Raw genomic sequence first — 20,950 nt, 5'->3', positions numbered from 1 at the left:
CTTGAGCCAGATCAGTAAATTAGAATGATTTCTGAAGGATCGTGTGACTGGAGTATTGACGCTGAAAATTCAGGTTCAGAAATCACCAGAATACATTATATTTTAAAATGTATATGAACAGAAAACTGATATTTTATTGTAATAATGTTTGACAATATTGCTGTTTTTCTTGTATTTTTAATCAAATAAATACATCCTTAGTGAGCAGAAGAGACTTCTAAAAACATTTTCAAAATCATACCGACCCCAAACTTTTCATTTATATAGTGTAATATTCATTTTAAAATGTTAAATCTTTTTTAAATTATTATTACTGTGAACAGATATGGACCAACAGCACATGAGTTTGTGGAGGCAGTCTTTTAATATGTGCTTTTGACATTCTGTACACAATCAACAGTTTAAGGTAGCCCTATATTTTTTTCCCATCCATTACACTATTCTAACAAGTAGGGCCAGCAGGTGTCAAATAAGCACACAAATGTAACCTTGCACTATCCTTAGCCTATGTTCGATGGTGTAATGTTCACATGAGACAACTGTCAGTGATGCACTTCCTGCTCTGCCATCACGTGATCTACAGGCTAATTTATTGATGGGCCTGAATTATTTAGACGGCCCAGTGTGTTCGAAAACACAGCAGATGGTCTTTACATGATGAAACTAATATCTGCCCTAGCTTTTTGCCCTAACGTATCTCTTATCTTGCCCATTTGTATCTGGATGGGTAAGAAGCGCCATTTCAAAACGGATATAAATGAACGTTGCTGACAATATGTAAACAATACATAATTTAGCACCAGGTTTTGTGTCTAAGATCAGTCTCTTCGTTTGTATTATTAATATACTGTATTAAGTTTTTTTTCTGTTTTACAATTATGAAACTCAAAATGTTTCAGTATAGATACTATTGGTCCCACTTTATATCTGTAAGTACTATGCACTAACACTTAAATTAATCATTTGATACAATGCAGTTATTACATTTTTTTTTACATTGTATTATATATTAAAAATACCTGGATGTAATTACATCTGTAAATATTTCTGTAATTACATCTATAATTACACTGACCCTTCCCTTACACCTTAACCCACCCTTAAACCTAACCATACCATCAAACCTGTCCATAACCTTACCCGTATCCCACCGCAATAGCAGTAAACGTGTTTTGCAATGTAAAATGAACACAATAAGTACATTGTACCTTTTTTTATGTAAATACATAATTAAAGACATACACTGTTAAAAATAATTGTTCCAAAAGGGCGTTTCTGCAGCAGTGCCATAGAGGAACCATTTTTAGGTCCCAGAAGAGCCTTTCAGTAAAAAAAATATGATATTATTATTGTGAAGAACTTTATAGTAATTTTAGTGTACGTTTACATGACAACGTTGTAATACTAATGGAAGCATTTTTTGCGTACAGGCAACAAATGATCCCCGTTCACATGGATATGTGAAAACGATTAAAAATACTGTATTATGCATGCCAGGCCAGTAGTTGGCGATGTAACTTTGCAAAGAAAGCCCACCGCATATAGAATGAATACGTAATACACGTGTATGACATCACCATTCTTCAGAGATGGTCGGTCTGTGGCTCCATAGATATCATATAGAGACTATATGATAGTATTTACTATATGATGTCTATGTGTCGCTCTACCATTGGAAAAAGCGTGTAACGGCTTACTTGGATCACGTGTGCCTTGATAACCAATCACATTACAGCCTTGACGTCATTAAATTTAGTTTTACGGCAGTTAATCACTGTTTGCGAATACCATAGAAATAAATTAGAAGTGCCGTAAACAGAATCATACCTGTTGCGCAACTGTCTGCGACTTCTCTTATAAAACAGCATTTTTTTGGGTGTAAACTCTAAAAATATATCAATCCAAAACAAATGTTTTAGAGCAAACATGTTAAAAATTAGCCAATGGGCGTCGATAAGCTATTTCCTCACAAAAGTGATTTATTTAGCGTAGTGAAGCCTCTCTCCTCCACTGACATCTGTTCAAAAAATGGCTTCTAGTCTCCTTCCCTACGTACCGCAGCATTAGCAGGCGTTAAGCTTTTTGTGGCTAAGGTTGCAGGCTTGCCTTCAAATGGCTTTGCCGTTTTCACAAATTTGTGTTTTTGTAGTTTACACAGAGAAGATAATGGTATAATTTTCAAAAAAGTTCCCATTTCAAAAGCTTCCGTTTTCAGGCCCCCAAACCGCCGTTGTCATGTAAATGAATGGCCAAAGCGCATTAAAAGTTTTCTGTTTTATTTAACCCTAACCCTTTTTTTGTTAAAAAAGGTGTCATGTAAATGCCCCTACTGCTTTCCACTATAAAGAACCTTTTGTGAAATGGAAAGGTTCATTGGATGTTAAAGATTCTATATGGAACATTGGATGCCTAGAAAGAATGTAATGTAAAGTGTGGCCTAATTATTATTTAACAACTAAGATGCAACGGTATAATAATATCCTCTCATTCAAACAGCTGAGTTTGGGACAAAACAAGGAAAAAATATATAAACCATTAAACGTATCATGTAATAAATAATCAGATTGAGGTCAAACTCTTTCGCATTTTTTGGTTTTACAATCATTTGTTGGGTTACAAATCATTGGTTTACAATGTCAGTGCCACTAACACTGAGCAAAGAACATTCTTGTGTTTTTCCTGAAATTAAAGATGATGGTTTTACATCTTGTGGTCATATTGCACAAGGTCTGCATGAAAATCAACCTGGGAGTTCCTCTAAGCCATTTCTCACCTCAATGTTTTGTGCCAGAGGTCAAAACATGGTACAGCGTGGAGGCGGACGTATTTGTGTCCCCCCGAAGAGCATTCCAGGCAGCCATAGACAGTCTCGCGCTTCTGATGCCCCATGCCACACAGGGCGCACGGCCCTTTAGGTATGTTATGGTTGAGCAGATTTACACGTATGTGCTTCTCATCCCGCAGGTAGGCCGTGGACAGGTCAGTCATGCTGGCAGCCTTCTCGTAGTAGTCGGTCACAACATCGTCCATGTACATATCAGAGTGAGTGAGCTCTTCAAATGTCCTGTCATCTTCAGCAAGCATAAATCAAGAGACATATTTGGAACATTTCTTCAAGATTTTGTAAATATTATAGATGCATTTGACAACAGAAATTATATCACCTGCTCTGAAAGGATTCCCATAGACGATTCCCGACAGGAATCTCCTGAGTCTTCCAAAGGAAAAGCGGCCAATGAATCCCCCGAGCTGGTCACGTATCTGTTCCCTCTCAAACCCTCCCATTGACTCTGGTGTTACACATATGTCTGACCAAAGTTACATTAAAGGCTATTAGTTAAATAAAAAAACAGTTGGAGACTCTACTTAAATCTGAAAATCAAGTCATTTCTGAAAATGTTTAAATCTAAAAAACTTCTATGATTCCTATACAATATAACTCAATAAATATACACCCAAAAGTTTGGCGTCAGTAAGATTTTTTTAATGTTTTTGAAAGTCTAACCAAGGCTGCATTCATTTGATCAAAAAAACAATAAAACATTAATACTGTGAAATATTATTACTATTTAAATAACTGGTTTCTTTTGTCATATATTTTCAAATGTAATTTATTCCTGTGATGCAAAGCAGACTTAATTTTTCCTTCAGAAATCAGTGCTCGAGAAACATTATCAGTGTTGAAAACAGTTGTGCTGCTATTTTTGTGGAAACCATGATACATTTTTTCAGGATTCTTCAATGAATGGAAAGTTCAAAAGAACAGTATGTATTTGAAATATAAATATTTTGTAACATTATGTATGGAGCTTCTAAAAGGACATAGTGAAGAAAAAAAATATGAGATGGGAGGAAAAATGACACGTCAATGCGTTCTCTCGCAAATGTTTTGAACTTTGCAGACACTATGCATTCGTTCGCAGAATGTTTGCTTTCCATCAAGAAATGTTGAGTTTGATCAAAACTTTTGTACGGAGCCCCTAAAGGGACATGAAGGAAAAAAATATGAGATGGAGGAAAAATTATTTGTCAATGCTTTTGTGTTCCCTCGCAAAAACTTTTGCGTTCCGCCGAGAAAAGAGCTCAAAAGGTCGAAGAGCAAACACCAAGTTTCTCGGAGGAACTTATTCATTGACTTATTATTTGTCCTCCGATCTAAAAAAAAATTCCACCTCCAGTCCCTTTAGGGGCTCCATAATTTTGTGAGCTAATGCAAAGTTTCTTGGGGGAACGCAATATGTTTGTAAAAAATCGTTTAAATATATTTTTTCCTCCCATCCCATAGGCTATTTCCACCACCATGGCCTATTAGGGGATTCTTATAAATGTCTTTAGTGTCATTTTTGATCAATTTAATGAATCCTTGCTGAATAGAAGTTTTTTAAAAGAAATCTTACTGACCCCAAACTTTGGTATGGTATAATGTAAATAGAATGATAGAGTCAGAATTTGACTACATTACATGAATTATGCAGTCATTTAATGCTTACCAAGACGTCCATCAAGACACACATAAAGCTCGAGCACACTGAATGCTATGGTCGTGTGGGCTGGAATAACAATGGCTTTATCTCGCCCTTTAGGATTTCGACCGTCATCAATCTGGAACTGTGTGGGATAATAGAAAGCATCAGAGAACAGCAGATTTCACAGCCACGTATATAGTTTGGCCAGGGGGTACAACTAGATTTGTTTACCCTCATGGTCGCTCCACGCATTCCAGCGTGGACGGTGAGGGAACACTGTCGTGTGGTGCGAATACTCTCCATGACAATGCACAGGACAGTGCGTCCATTTTCTTTGGACTGACGGATCAAACAGTGATCAAGGTCCACTTTCCTGATATTTAAAAAGAAATGAGAGGGGAATAGACAGAAAGATTTGTGAGAAAAAGAATGTGATAATGTATTGATTCATTTAATCTAAGTAGCCTACATGAGCAAGAGTGCTGCTGTACTGAAGATTAGATGTACTGAGGTAATCACAGCCGCTGAAATAACTTATAAATCAGTAACTTTAAGTTGAGACCCAATTATGACTGTTATTTTGTCGATATTTATGAACCCCCTTAGGGACATGATGATATAAATAATATGAAATGGGAGAAAAAAATTATTTCAATGCTTTTATGAGTGAAGGGCAAAGTTTCTCTGGGGAATCTAATAGGTTTGTGAGAAAACGCAAACGTTTTGTGAGAAAATGTACATTTCTCAGAGAAAAAAAAACATTTTGCAAGTGAACACAACTTTTTTGCGAGTGAAGTCAAATTTTCCGGGGCTGCAATCATTTTGCGAGAGAGCAAAAGTTTTGTGAACGAATATTTTTTTTCTGGAGCAATGCAAAAGTTATGCATGCAAAGCAAAGTTTCTCAGAGGAACACAATCATTTTGCTAAAGAACGAAAGTTTTGTTACCAAATGTAATTTTTTTTTAAGTCGAGGGAATGCACAAGTTTTGCAAATGAACCCAAAGTTTTTGTAAACAAAAAATTCAAAGTTTCTCAGGGAATGCAATCATTTTGTGGAGAATGTGAAAGTTTTGTGGAAAAATTTACATTTTTAGGAGGAATGCAAAAGTTTTGCTAATTTTTTCCTCCCATCTCATATTTTTTCCCATCACCATGTCCCATTGGGGGCTCCGTAATTTTGCTATACCAATGAAAATAGTTCCTAATGGAGTCAAGGCAAAATCAACCTTTGCACATTATATTTGTGATATAAGTAAAGTATATAAGTGAATGATTCTGACTCACTCATAAATGCAGTTATTTGTCACACATACTGTACTTCCTTAACAATATAATCTGCAAAAAGAATCACTTTAAAAATCTTCACTAAATGCACAGACTGAGAGCCTGTCTGTGACGTGCAAAAAGTGAGTGATACAAACAGTGAAAAGTCCTGCTGCTGGACTAAATACCAGCTCTCAGCGGAACTAACTGTCTAACAGTATAAAATATTAAACACAATGTGTCCTTTACCTTGCATTGAGCTCCCTCAGTAATGTAGGAACCTCCACCTCATGCTTGGTCACAACTCCAAATGAGGCCTTTACCGCCACAGAGTCTGAACCACTCACGTTTACTCCCACCTCGTGGATCAGATGGTTGCCCAAACGCCCATTTAGGGAAACATCAGACTTGTCTTCATAGTTCAGGAGCTGATATGAGGAGACCCCTGTCAACCAGAGAGAAATACACTCCCTTGATATCACTTACAGTATGTACTTAAAGGGATAGTTCACCCAAAAAGGAAAATTCTGTTATCATATACTCACCCTCAAGTTGTTCCAAACCTGTATGAATTTCTTTATTCTGCTGAACACAAAAGAAGACATTTTAAAGAATCTTAATAACCAAACAGTTTATGGGCCCCATTGACTTCCATAGTATTTTTTCCATACTATGGAAGTCAATCAATTGTTTGGTTGCCCATATTTTTCAAAATAACTTATTTTGTGTTCAGCAGAAGAAGAAGAAATCATACAGGTTTAGAACAACTTGAGGGTGAGTACATGATGACAGAATTTTCATTTTTGGGTGCACTATCCCTTTAAAGCAACAAATACCTTCATTTATAACGCATAAAATGCCAAACAATTTCAATATACAGTATATAATAACTGTTTTTATGCATTTTGTAAGTACAAATTACGCAAAGAAGCACATCAAATTCTTTATGACTGCCTAATTGAGGGTATGAGATAACAAACTGTTTGTTCAGGCCTATAGGCTAGGCTACTCAGTTATTTTAATTAATTTCAAATTATGAAATTTTTCTTCCTCACCTGCTGTGATCTCTTTCTCTCCCACAAGTATGTCTTTTAGGGAGAAGGGGGTTGTGGCATATTTGGTCTTCTTCCAGAAATGTCGTCTCCTCTTCCTCGTCACCAGGCTGAGGGGTTGATATCGGTCCGCTTCACTTAGACTGGGCACAGGGACCAGCCGTCCACTGTTCCCCACCTGCTTCACAAAGTTCTTAGTTGCTGCCGCAAACATGACTGTAGTTCACCGCAGCTTGAGCATTTCGTTTCTTTGTATGTTCATTCACAGTGGTCTGAATTTGACTTGGTGATGGCTGTGGAAACATCGCTAAATGAGATCGAAGAGGTGCTGCTTGGGTTTGTCCAACCAGATCATAAATAATAAAGGGGTTGTAAGCTGATCAGGATGTTCTTTGCCATATGTGTAGTGTCTTATCAGGTTCAAATAAATAGACCTGACACCATCACATCTGTTGTAAGTAACTCCCTCCAGAGTTTATAGTGAATAATGACCTTTTTAATGCTTGTTCATTATTGCTTCACTTAATTTGCAAACAGACTATATTATCATATTATTATTATTATATAGCCTATCTATTATCTTAAATATTCTGTAATTACCTAGTTTACATTACTTGTAACTTCTAAAAAAATTCTAAAATTTTCAAAAACTTGAGGTTTAAGTTTATACATTAGACCACACTCCATATCTAAATACCTTCTTTTGTATAGCATAATAGTTTACATGAAGAATATTTGTGGTTAATTATGAACACTTTATTTTACTGGCAACACTTTAAAATACATTTCTATTTGTAACTACATTAGTTAACATGAACTAACAATGAAAAATAGCCTACTTCTAAAGCATTTAGTCATTTGAGTTTGTTCATTTCAACATTTCTAATACATAGGCTAAAATCAAAGGTTATATGACAATCGTATTTAATGAACCTGAGCTAACATGAACAATGAACAGTTGCTGGCATATTTTAATATTAACAAAGATTAATAAATACCTTAGCAGATATATTTTAGCATTGTTGTTAGTCAATGCATTAACTAATGTTAAGAAATGGGACCTCATTGTAAAGTGTTACCATTTGTTTTGTTTCAGTTATTTATTGTTACATACTGTCAGCTTCAGTGAGAGAAGTATTAGTAGTAACAGAAACAACATGTACTGTAAGAGATAAATCATATGTTTTACCAGAATATATCATAGCAACTTCTGCTTTAAGTTTAACTTATGTTTTGGTGATTATGTTCTGTGATGATGTGTAATGTCCATTTTTAGGACAAGTTAAATGTTTGCAGTGATTCACAGATGGTGAAATAAACTGTGGTTAAAGACAACTAAAGGGTGTTTCTCACCTCGTAACTGAACCAAGATCCCTTTGCCTACACTAACAAAACATGTGGATACTTTCTACTGTGAAAGGGAAGTGAACTTGTGAGTCTGCATGAAGTAAATTGTTATTATGTCTATACTGCAGTGTCCAAGGCTCATTTGGCTAGAATGTATTTACGGAAGGACTCACTCACTCATGACCTCATGTGGCTCCTCTTTATGTCCACTGATGGCTGGAGAGAACTGAGGTCCGTTACTGTTGAAGGCACACTGGTAAAACATTAATGGGAAAAAAGAGCTTTTGTAAAGGGTTGTTTATAGAACACAGTCTGTACACATGTACAGTAAAACTTTGTGAGGCCAGCCAAGAACATCCTGAGGTCACCCTGTTACTCAGGCAATTATGACGATAAGGTGGGAGAATGTTTGCAATTGGAATAAAACTGTAGGACATGAATTGGAGGGAAACAGTCTAACAACCTATATTTGTCTTGAAGTAATTTGCCTTCTCAGATGTAGAAAGATTTGTGCAATTAGGCTGGCCGAGTATGAATGACCAATCCTGTTCTGATTTCAAAATGAACCCCCACCCACCAAAGTTTCTTTCGAGGTAACATTCTGTTATTAAAGAGAGGATTTACCCCAAAATTTAAATTGTGTCATAATTTACTCTTGCCGTTTCAAGCCTGTATGATCTTCTTTTGTCTTTGGAACACAAAAGAACATATTTTGAAAACTGAAAAGTGCTTTTTGTCCATGGTTTTAAGATTGATGCCGACTAACATGGTTGTTCTATTTATATATACTGTATACTTAGACTTTTTGAAAGAAGTCTCTTGGCTGGATTTGTTTAATCAAAAATACATTAAAAACAAATATTATTAAAATTTAAAATATTAGGCTACTATACTGTATTATACTATACTGTATTACTATTTTAAAACAGGTTAAAATGCAATTTATTCCTGTGATGGCAAAGCCTGTCTTCAGTGTCACAAGATCCTTCAGAAATCATTCTAATATGATGATTTGCTGCTCAAGAAACATTTCTTATTATTATCAGTGTTGAAAGCAGTTGTGCTGCTTAAGATTTTTGTGGAAACCTTGATACAACTTTTTCAGGATTATGAATAGAAAGTTCAAAATAACTACATAAATAATTTTTAACAGTATAATTGTCTTTAATGTCACTTTTGATAAATTTCATGTATCCTTGCTGAATTACAGTATTAATACATTTTTTTAAAAGGTCAAACTTTCTGATCCCAAACTTTTGAATGTTTTACATTTTTATAAAGTAAAAACAAAAACCTTATTGCACATTTGGGCTATACAATATAAATATACATTTTCATGATATTGTGATTATGATCTTCATCTTATCTCCTTGTGTTACAAGGCGAAAGACTGATATGAATATCTCATGTTAATGAGTTTTAACTCATGAATATTAATGACAGTGTTGACTAATTCATGTTTACTAGCTTAGCAAATGACCATCTTTAATACTTTATGCATTCAGGTGCAACATATAGGAGTCACACATTAATGCCACTACAGAAAAAAACTGTTTTGTGTTTCATAACTTTTTTAATGATTGCTGTTTCTTTTTGTCCAATACAACATCAGTGAAAAGGGGTAGCACTATATTTTACAGTCCTGTTCTGCATATACATACAAATGTATTATAACAATTACAATAACTGGGTTATAACTACTAACCCTGAACCTATACCCCTAATCCTAACCAGTTACCTTATATTACCAGTACTTTCTTGGGTAATGTTAGTACACTGTAAGTACACATACTGTAAAATAAAGTGTAAATGAAAAGTAAAAACAAAACAAAAAACGTTTGTCAAGCTTAATAGTGTCTAATATGAACAAATAGGTTAGCATATGATCCACTGTAGAATCTACATACCAAATGATTGTGTTTTTACCTATTCTACACATCTAAGAAATGAAGTAAACCCACTGCACAATGTCCTATAATTAAATGTATTGGTGTCTGCTGAGTGATGCTGGTGAGCTTTGTAGTGTTATGGCAGTGATATATGATGCATTCTGCTTCATGTTCTTCACAAGTGTGCATGATCTTAAAGGAAACTGGACGCTCGAGTTATTTTTGCTCCAGCTAGATGAGAGGCTGGAGAACCACAGGGCGGGGGTGCACAGGCTGCCTGGAGTTTTCATACAGGGAACGTCTGCGCAGAGGCTGGCAGCTGCGCTCTCTCGGGTACAGTGGGCATCTTGTGGAGCGCATGTTGAAGCTGTGATTTTTTAACAGTCTACCTCCTGTGGAAGGCACAGGCAAGGCTTGTGCCCCCCTGTCGTGAAAATGGCTGCAATTCATCACCTTAGGATACCTGTATGGCTGGGGTTCTGTTTGGCCCAGGTGTTATTGATTACGTGCCAGGATGTTAAGACCGGTGAGTAACCTGCTTCACACTTTACTAACCTGACACAGCAGGTGAAGAGATACTCGGTATATCAGTAAGAACAGCTTCTCTCATGTCATTTTTATCATGGCATTTGAATATGACATTCAACTGATTTTTTATGCATCTGTGTACAGTGTAAGATTATACGTTTAAAAATGTCTAGAGAATTTTTTTTAAAAAGTCTGAACAGTTTAATAGCTTAGTAAATTATCATGTTTAATACTTTATGCAATTCAGGTGAAACATATAAGTGTCACACATTAATGCCACAACAGAAAAACTGTTGTGTGTTTCATAAATATTTAAATGATTGCTGTTTCTATTTTACCCTATGTTTAAAAATGCAAAAGTCTGGACAGTTTTTCTTAAAGTGCTTAATTTACTGTAGTTTAAAAATGACTGTGAACTGAATTTCTTCCACTGTTTGTTAAATAATAAAGCCTCATTTTGTATTATTGCAGTAAAATTATATTATTTTGTAGCATGAATGCAGGTAAAGTGGAACATTATAATAATTTAAGAGCAAGTAAGATCCAATTGGCTATTAATGTCTTACCATTTAGTTTAGAATAAATTTATTTAGCCTAATTTAAAGTGACTTATTCCCTATTCCCTATCCACTTTCATTATGGAAAAAAGAGGCATTGGAAGGCAGTGCCTAACAAATCTTTTAGTGTTCCATGGAAGTAAGAAAGTCATAGAGGTATGGAACAACATAAGTGTGAGTAAATGATGACTGAATTTAATTTTTTTGGGCAAACTATTCCTAATACGTCCTTTTAAACCTAATCAATAATAATGGATGTGGGATACACACCACAGAGGAGATGTTGTTTTAGTCCATTTATGTTATGAACAGCAATGAAAAAAATTAGGCGATGGAATAGGCCTATTGCTGAAGAAAGTTAATGCTAGATGAAGAAAGCATTCCCAATGTTTGTATTAAGTAATGAAAACATTATTTCTGACTGTTCTCTGAAAAAATGTTTATTTGAATGTTAAGGAAACATTTTTATCAATCTTCAAACATTTTGGGAACCTTACTTTTGAATGTTCTCTGAACATTCTTAGACAAGCAGTAACTGTAAAAAACTTTAGAAGAATGTCCAACTAAACCATTTCAGAAAACAACCTTCAATGAATGATGTATAAACAATTTTTGTGCTAAAGACCAGATAATAACGAACGTTCTATTCATGTTACTGAAGGAATGTTGTTCATAACGTGTGAGTGAACCTTGCCAGAACGTTTTGAGAACATTCCCTGTTATCTGCACAGCTTTTTATCTCAATAGCATCATTACTTTCTAATTAGCACAATTGAATTTTCTAATTTAATTTTGAAAGCTAAATTGTCCTGATCTTCTGCTTTGTCAGCTCTATCGGAGCTGGAGACATAATTTCATGGCCTTGCGTGTAATGATGTGAGGTTTTTCTGGACCAAAGCAGGCCACCAATTGTGGTCATAGTTCTTTCCAAAAGAGATGCTAGACACACCCAATCATGTGGCGAATGCGTTCGCCTAAAATCCAACTTTGATGTTTTCACATTCATTTAGGTTAGTCATACAGTATAGTTAAAGTTATTGATCAGTATTGTTGGGTAGCTCAGCAAGAATCAAGTCTAAAATTATATTACATTTTGCAGGGTAAATTCATGCAGTCACACTCCAACCCTAGTTTGATGTACATTGGTCTAGTCTATACACTAAATAAAACAATGTATGTGACCCTCCCAGGGAAATTATCCATTATGTTGACACGTCATGAGAGCCACCTCGTAATGTTTTATGAGCTGGGAGTATATTATGTCAATCACAGGGTCTGCAATAATACAGGACTTGTAGAGAAACATTGCTTGCACCAAAATGACAAATACAAATTGACATATGTCCATTCTATACATGAGTATATAATAAAGACATGTAGCCTACATTCCAAAAAGGATATTTTTGTTAAAAACTTCAGACAAAGGGTGTGCCTTTTCACTTTGACAGAAATAAAAGTTGCCCACAGGCTAACCTTAAGCAGAACCTATAATAGAGGCCGCTGTGGTTTCCCTAAAATAACCTATGTGCTTTTTCACTAAATTGGTACTTGCTGTCTTTTCAAAATCGTGCTTTAAAAATGGCCAGTTTCATACAGCTGAGTAGCAGCAGGTGTCTTTCTGGTAGTAGAGTTACTGCACCAATGCCATTGACAAGACTAAAAATAATATACATTTAATATTATTTCAAGCCTTCAGTATTTACATGGTCACAGACAGGCCCTAAAATGAACACTCGCCTAATGCAAATAGAATGCTGGCGAGTATATGAAATGGTGTCAATCGCCAGTTGGCCAGTGACATTTTTATAAATTCTAACAATGCAAAATTGTGAGAACATTAAGCGTGAACAAACGTGAACGGTGCTCGGGACAGTTGACAGGGCAGCACTGCATCGTCATGAATGTTTAAGCCTTGCCAATTTAAATATTCAAGCTCAAGAAGACGCGAAAGGGAACGTCCTGGTTGCGTATGCAACCCACCGTTCCCTGAAGGAGGGAACGGAGGACGTAGTCGACGTCGACTGAATTGGGATCACGCTAGGGAGCCTATCATCTTCGATTACTATTGAACGAGTCAATGGAATTTGGCGTGCGTGATTTGCATCACACACTCCGCCCCCGCGGCGCGGGTATAAATACGGAAGTGGATGCACGCACTAGTTGCTTTTCGCTGAGGAGCCGAGAGTAACCCGGGGTCAGCGGTGGTCCAGCGGTAGTGGCAAGGGGACTATGTCCTCCGTTCCCTCCTTCAGGGAACGGTGGGTTGCATACGCAACCAGGACGTTCCCTTTCAGTCGATAACGTAGTCGACGTCGACTGAATTGGGATCACCCTTTGAACACGCCACTAACGCTGCCACCTTCCAGCGCCTAAACCAAAGCCTCCTGATGCCCCCGCAAATTTAAGGCGGGGAAGGACAGGGGTTAGGCCAGGGAAGTCACTGCTGTTCCTACAGGACCACTGGGAAAGCGTTCCCCGTACATTGGAAGGAAGGGACGCTGCGGAAGCCACGTCCAACCCAGAGGGAGGTAACGTGGAAAATACACATATGAACTGGGCGGAAACCGGGCAGTCTAACATATGGAATGACACTGGGATGGCTCCAGCCTAAGACGGGGGGAGACACACCGGACATTGACGGCAGAGAGACTCTGCCGAGGGAAGACACGGGCTCACCGCAGGGAGCCGTATCGTGGAAGAATACACATATGGGGTCGCCGAAGGGACCGCAACATATGGACCCAGCCTAACACAGGTTCCACACTGCTTACGAGTGGTAGGCCTAACACAAGACGTTCCGCACGTCCGACGTCGGAGGGGTGTGGAGGAACTCAACAGGGTTCAATTTTAAGGGAACTCAACTGGAGTAGAAAGGCGCACGTATCCAGTCCATAGGAGGGGAATGGCGCAGCAAGCCGACACTTGAACCGGGCTCACGGTGAAACTGGCTTCATGAGAAGGGAGCCCACAGGAAGCAGCGGTTCAACTAGGTGTCGTCCAGCCCCCAACTCTAGAATCTGTTTTAGCAAAGCATATCGTCAACGCCCAGGCGGAGCACTTTACACTCATCACAGAGGAGCTCAACACCTAAGTGGACATGTTGCATCTCGGATCTTTACCGAAGTGAAGGCAAGCACTAAGTGCAACTTTGCATGGAAACAGCCTTCCCTCTCTGCTGAATTCCAACAGATATTTGTAGAGCTGGTCTGAGGTCTATGACTTGCATTCTGTACACGTCCAAGCGAACGGACAGAGAAGCCAGGGCTGGATCTGCCTCCTCTAGGGCAGCGCTTGCAGGCTCACCACCTGCTCCTATTACGGGAGAGGTAGGAACCTTGGGCACAATCCGAGCCGGGGTCTCAGCTTGTGAGAGTTAGCCGGCCCAGACTCCAGGCACAATACGTTGACCGAAAGCGAGCAAGTCCCTACCCTCTAGTAGAGACCACGCGAGCAGGAGAACTGATATAACAGATTTTTTAACTCACTGCCTGCAGTGGCTCAGGGGCGGTCTCTGCAGGGACAAGGCCCAAGAGGATAAAGAGGGACACAAGGATTACAAGACCTTGCTCCTCAGGAACCTGACGATCAGAACGTGCTTCTGCATACTTCTGCAACACGATGAGCGTCGTTTAAACACCGAGGCAACATCATTTTGAGGGTGAAGGAAAACAGCCTACTGCAACCCATTTTGCAGGAAAGAGAGCACTGAAGTGATCGAAAGCTTTTAGGATCTCCTCTGGAGAGAAGACGCACTCAACGACTAGGTTCCACTTCTAACGGCGTAAGCACGCTACCCAATTCTTGGGGGTGCTCGCCGACGTGATGGTAACTATCACATGTTCTTGTGATAGCCACCTGAACCTCCGAGTTCAGATGTAAGACCGCCCGGAATCTCCGGGGGAAGAACGCGGGTGCCATCGTGCCCCGTCCCCGAAAGAGTTTTCAAGGGAAGTCAGGAAGGCTGTTGATGGGAACCAGGTCTAGTTGGGCCAATAAGGGGCAACTATGAAGACCTGTTCCTCTCCTGACTTGGCACGTAGGTGCAAGCGACGGGCGCAAAAGACAGGAGCATTGCTCAACACAACATGTGAAGATCACTGGGCTTCTGGAGCATTTTCTGCTCAGCACTTGGGTGTGACAAGTTCACTGAGCTTCAGGAGCATTCCTGCTCAACACCTGAGTGTGATAAACTCACCGAGCTTCAGGAGCATTTCTGCTCAACACTTGAGTGCGAAGAACTTCACTGAGCGACAGGAGCATTTCTGCTCAGCACTTGAGTGTGACAGGTTCACTGAGCTTCAGGAGCATTCCTGCTCAACACCTGAGTGTGATAAACTCACTGAGCTTCAGGAGCATTTCTGCTCAACACTTGAGTCCGAAGCACTTCACTGAGCACCAGGAGCATTTCTGCTCAGCACTGCGTGTGACAAATTCACTGAGCTACATGTGATGAACTCACTGAGCTACAGGAGCATTGCTGCTCAACACCTGAGTGCGATGAACTTCACTGAGTTTCAGGAGCAATTCTGCTCAACATGAAGAGTGATGATTTCACTGACTTGAGCAGGCGCAAGGCGACCATGAGTCGCAGTCACTTTAAGAAGGCTCACTGGGGTTAAACGCATTTCTGCGGGCCCCTGGGGCCGCTGAGACCCAGAGTTTGTCCAAGGGTAGTCCGCTCGGTTTACACAAACACTGGCGGAAAAATGAAACCGGGGGCGACTGAGCGGCCCCGGAATGGTCATGACCCACCGGACCCAGGGGATGGAGTCTCCACTTGCCCTGGCTATAACTGTCATGAGGCTCGATGGCGGCACGATTGAGTAAGCGGGAGGAGTGGAACGAGGCGCCCTCAGAAGCGTCTGACTCCAAGGAGGAGGTGACGGGTGAGTTGTGACATGCAGGGGAAGCTTGCGCAACGGTCGCAATGTCTAACCACTCGAGCCACGAATGCCCGTGTAGTCGGGGGTCGCCCAGGCCCCCGTTAAAACACGCCCTTTGTACATGGCCCCTCTGTTGAAGAGGGTTTGGCAGCAGACCGGGATGAACTATAGTCACACAGGGTGAGCTGCTCTGCCACGGTCACCTCGGGACTCGATCGTGAAGCTAGCGCTGAAGCGGTCACATATGGAGGAAGCCAAAGGCTGCGACTACCATATACCCCAGGAGCCTCTGAAAGTTCTTTCAGTGGGACCCTTTCTCACTTCAACACCAGCTGAACACATTCTCACTGGAGAGACGTGTTAGACCGAGTACCTCTCCAAAACTGAAAAAGAGATACTCAGCCCGTGGGCGAGATTACTCTCTTCCAGTTGACCTGAAGACCCAACGGGCTCTGGAGCACTCGAGGGGAAGGACACTGTACTGATACTCCACCCTTAGACGCAACCCACAGGATGGCCTGCGGTGCGGGAGGTAGAGATCTGAAGCACATGTCTTTCAGGTCAAAGCTGCAGACCAATCTTGGGCCAAGATGGTCACGACTCACCACCTAGTAGCACGAAGGCGAGTTTGCGACTGGCCTTCGTACCGGCTGGAGGAGCGGCTATATCAAATACTTCGCCAGCAGGATAAGATAAACACGCACAAGTCAGGAGCACTTTTGCTCCACACTCGGTGTGATGAATATCACTGAATTTTCAGGAGCACGTCTGCTCAACACCTAATGTGATGATTATCACTGACTTGAGCGGGGTAGCCGAGCCTGAGGTGGGGCAGCGTAGTAGAGATAGTGGTGTTAGTGTGCAGTGCAACACTTACCTGTCTCCACTAGCGGCAGGGGACGTGAGAAGGCGGATGACCGGGTCCTCGAACGCCCCAAGCTGCCTGCTGGCGACCAAGGGAAGCTGGGGGATGTAAGGCTAATACAGGGTCACACCCGCCAGACTAGTCCACTTGGGACTCAGGAATAGAAAATTTGCTCTTTTTCTGAATATGTGGGTACCGCTAACCCCGTTTTTATAGGGGCCAGCGGCGGAACAGACACACACATAACAAAAAACTTCAGCCGGCCCTCCAACCAGCCAGAGGGAGTGGATCGGTGACCACTCCACGAGCAACTCCTCCATCCCTGAGAGCCCGTCCAGGTTCAGCGTTTTCTTTTGCGCTGATGCTCACCACCTGGCCTGGCAGCGCCTGGAGCAGGCTGGGCGCCCCTTCCGCGGCCGGCTCCACGCCGGAACCTGGGTGAAGGCTGCTGCGATGGTCCGGCGGGAGCTGAGGCGGCTGCGGGCGGACGCCCTCGGCGACGAGCAGGCGGAGGATCTGACCTCGGTGGGCGGGTGTAGGCAGCAGCGTCCCTCCGAGGCAGGATGTGCCGGATGGCCTCCGTCTGTTTCTGAGCTGTAGAGAACTGTTGGGCAAAGTTCTCCACAGCGTCGCCGAATAACCCAACCTGGGAAATGGGAGAGTCCAGGAACCGAACCTTGTCCGCTTCTCTCATATCGGCCAGGTTGAGCCAGAGATGGCGCTCCTGGACCACCAGTGTGGACATCGCCGAACCGACCGCGCGAGCTGCAACCTTCGCCGCCCGGAGGGCGAGGTCAGTTGCAGTGCGGAGCTCACCCATGAGCTCACGGTCCGAACTACCCTCGTGCATGTTCATGAGTGCCTGGGACTGGTGGACCTGGAGCAACGCCATGGCATGCAAGGAGGAAGCGGCTTGCCCACAAGCTTTGTAAGGCTTGCCCGTAAGAGCGGACGAGAACTTACAGGCTTTAGAGGGGTGACGAGGATCACCCCTCCAGGAAGCGGCCACCGTTGGGCATAACTGCATCGCAACGGCCCGCTCCACCGGAGGGATAGCCTCGTAACCCTTCACCGCTCCCCCATCAAGGGTAGTGAGGGGGGAGGAGCTACTCAGGCGGTTTCTGGCAGAGAAAGGTGCCATCCATGCCCTCGTCAGCTCCTCATGCACTTCAGGAAAGAAAGGAACCGGGGCGGCGGACTGAGAACCAGTACGGCTCGCCCCGATATACCAATCATCCAACCGAGACGGCTCGGGACACGGTGGAGGGTTCCACACGTACGGACGGCGCCCCAGTCCTCCTCTGGGAAGGTAACCCAGAGGAAGAACAAGGGCGGGGCCCAAGGTGGGGACTGCACCAACGCTTTTGACGAAGGCGAGTCTAGATCTCAACACCGAGATGGTCATGTTCCCGCAGTGAGAACATGACTCATCCACGAAAGCTGCCTCAGCATGCTGTAAGCCCAAACATGCGACACAACTTTCGTGACCGTCAGAGGGGGATAGTGCCAGACCGCACCCAGAAACGCACGGATGGAATGGCATCTTGAAAAAGACGCACTCACACCCGTGTTGCTCTTTTAGGAAATGGGACCGTCACCAGTGCCGGAGCACACAGGGAATGACCGCGGCAAACACTGAATAGTCTTTCAACTAACAGTGAAGCACTCACTTCTCGCCCTCTAACCAACCGTCAACACACAAACAAACAATAGAAATTTGATGCTGTTAAAACAGCAGTTGAGAGCCGAGAAGCTCGCGATCACCGCTGCACCACGCTGTAGAACACCAACACTGGAGAGGTCTTCCCGTAAGAACACCGACACACTCGCTCGTTTGAACACAACAGCACTCTTCAGAGACATCAAAGACGAACGGCTCCGAAGCGAAAGGCAACTAGTGCGTGCATCCACTTCCGTATTTATACCCGCGCCGCGGGGGCGGAGTGTGTGATGCAAATCACGCACGCCAAATTCCATTGGCTCGTTCAATAGTAATCGAAGATGATAGGCTCCCTAGCGTGATCCCAATTCAGTCGACGTCGACTACGTCCGACGTTATCGACTGAAAGGGAACTCAATTTATTACTCGCGCGCTGTGTGAGAAGTTTTCTATGTGCAAACATCAGACTCCTGTGCCCAGAAATCCACGTCTCAGACAGCACACAAATACTGAACTGAGCTCCCTTTCAAGTCTTCTTGTGCTTGAACAGACATATTCTAACAAAATTATGCCAAAATGCCCGTCTTGGCAAGTATCCTTCTAAACATTACATAGTCAGTTATGTCTTATCTGAACGTAAACAGTTGAGAAATAAAACACATATTTAACATTACTGGATCTGTGCATTAGCTCTTAAAGTGACAGCAGCATAATATTAAAGTGTTTGAATGTTAATCAAAGACCAAAAGATAAAGAACAATCACTTATAACGTTTGTAACATTAATAACGATTTATCTGTTTCATGGCTGGTAAAAAAATATTTATGGCCAGTATATTTTCGTAAGTCACTGGCCATTGGCAAGAGTGCCCTGTTTACTGATATTTAAGATGGGGATGTTTAGCTGTTCCTAAGAATTTGTGAAGTTTAAACATTTATATTTCAAATATTTATATGTTCACTTCCGTTATTTATCTCACAAAGTCTACTATTTTGAAAAGTAAAGTGCAGAGAAATTTCACTTAGTCTTCTTAATTGCTTGGAATGTCTTTATGACATAATTTGGGCCTTTACTCAAACAATTACAGCTGTCACAAACGCCTTTGATGAAAGTAGGGGCAACAAATGTCTCCTAAAAGACTTCTTCCCTTCCATAAAGCTGTCTGCACTTCCACTGTGTTTCTGCACTAGACGCACTGTATTAAAGGCTTTCAGATAGTCATACATATTATTGCTTGATTACAGCAGTGGAAGCCACGCTAGAAGCCAGCCGTCAGGATAGACTCTAATGCGACAGACTTTGAGCATCAAAACTGGCATTTACTCTGTCTACCGTCTCTGTCTTGCTACAGCATCTAATCAAGAAGAGTTACTCAGCCTGGAGCTGTCGCTCAGAGACACAGACAAGACATGAGAGGGTTTAAAAGAGACATGAAGGACAATTAATTTGGCATCTTCTCCTCGGGTTTATTATTATAAAACTGTGGTCAATATTCTGACTGCTGATATGTTAGGTCATTTATTATGCATTCCTCCACAATTATGTGAAAGTATTACAGTTTTTGTATTTTACATTTGCTGGGACCCCAAACTCTTCATACAGTTCCCATCAACTTTCAGCTTGACACAGCAGTAAATTTTACATGTAAAATGCACAAAGACTACCAAAACACTTCAAACATGTCTCAAACCAAGCCATTCTTCCATAACACTTTCAAAGGTTTCACCCAACAAACACACGTCACTCATAAAACAATGGCCTAAAAACTGTAACAACAGGTAGCATTACAGTATGTTTTCTTTTGTAAATTTTATTTAAACCTCTTTAATGTTTAGAATTCACTGCTGCATATTTTATATGGCCTATGTTAACATTACAGTACACAATGTTTTCTAAGTTGTCCCCTTTTGTACAGTATAGATGGCAATGAACACCTGTGTATGTGCTACATCTAATTACTTCATAGTATTGAATTTATTAGATTCAAAATATATTTTGATATGGTATTTCTGTAGAGATGTAGCAAATTGCTGTCTTATTGAGTTTTGTATTATGTGAGGTTTTTAGAGTTTAACAGTTTTTAAAAGAGTATTGTAATGTTTTGGTGGTGGTCACTGAAAGAAGTCATTGAATGCATTTTGTGACAAAGCCCACATGTTGTGTTCAGTGTGTGAAGAGTTTTGATAAAGTTACAAGAATTAAGAAACTGGTCCTAGTAATTGTAGACCCCCCCCCCCCCCCCAAACAAAAAAACTGTAATTGTTTTGATATCATATATTTTTTTGATTATTATTTTCTTTAGATTTGGTATTTCAATATGGTATTACTGAAATGTAGCAATTTGCTGTCTAATTCAGTTTTGCATTATGTTTAACAGTGTACATTGGCACTAGGAACAGAATTTTGGTGCTGATTGTGTCTGACAATATCAATATTGTA

At 41.0% G+C, this 20,950-nt stretch overlaps 2 protein-coding genes across 3 annotated transcripts in view; one reads left to right on the top strand and one right to left on the bottom strand.

The window, feature by feature from the left end:
* Nucleotides 1-98: 98 nt before the first annotated feature.
* On the bottom strand, nucleotides 99-7,117 carry pjvk (pejvakin). Its single transcript, XM_077199413.1, has 6 exons — nucleotides 6,786-7,117; nucleotides 5,980-6,175; nucleotides 4,698-4,839; nucleotides 4,491-4,608; nucleotides 3,165-3,308; nucleotides 99-3,071 (listed from the first exon to the last, which is right to left on the bottom strand). Exons 1-6 carry the CDS (start codon nucleotides 6,994-6,996, stop codon nucleotides 2,770-2,772), a joined length of 1,113 nt encoding a protein of 370 aa, XP_077055528.1. The 5' UTR covers nucleotides 6,997-7,117; the 3' UTR covers nucleotides 99-2,769.
* Nucleotides 7,118-10,176: 3,059 nt separating this feature from the next.
* The window catches only part of col5a2b (collagen, type V, alpha 2b), a 35,645-nt gene continuing 24,871 nt past the window's right edge, over nucleotides 10,177-20,950 (top strand). The window contains exon 1 of one of the 2 annotated variants that reach the window (XM_077199406.1): nucleotides 10,177-10,544. In XM_077199406.1, the coding sequence (XP_077055521.1) occupies nucleotides 10,454-10,544 (91 nt within the window). In that variant the 5' untranslated portion in view covers nucleotides 10,177-10,453. The remainder of the gene's footprint in view (nucleotides 10,545-20,950) is intronic. The other variant, XM_077199407.1, reaches the window with a different exon arrangement.

This window comes from Siphateles boraxobius, unplaced genomic scaffold (assembly GCF_051911475.1).
Source record: "Siphateles boraxobius isolate OS27281-9 unplaced genomic scaffold, OSU_SipBor_1 41, whole genome shotgun sequence".
Taxonomy (NCBI): Eukaryota; Metazoa; Chordata; class Actinopteri; order Cypriniformes; family Leuciscidae; genus Siphateles; species Siphateles boraxobius.
This window is presented reverse-complemented; position numbering and strand designations above follow the sequence as displayed.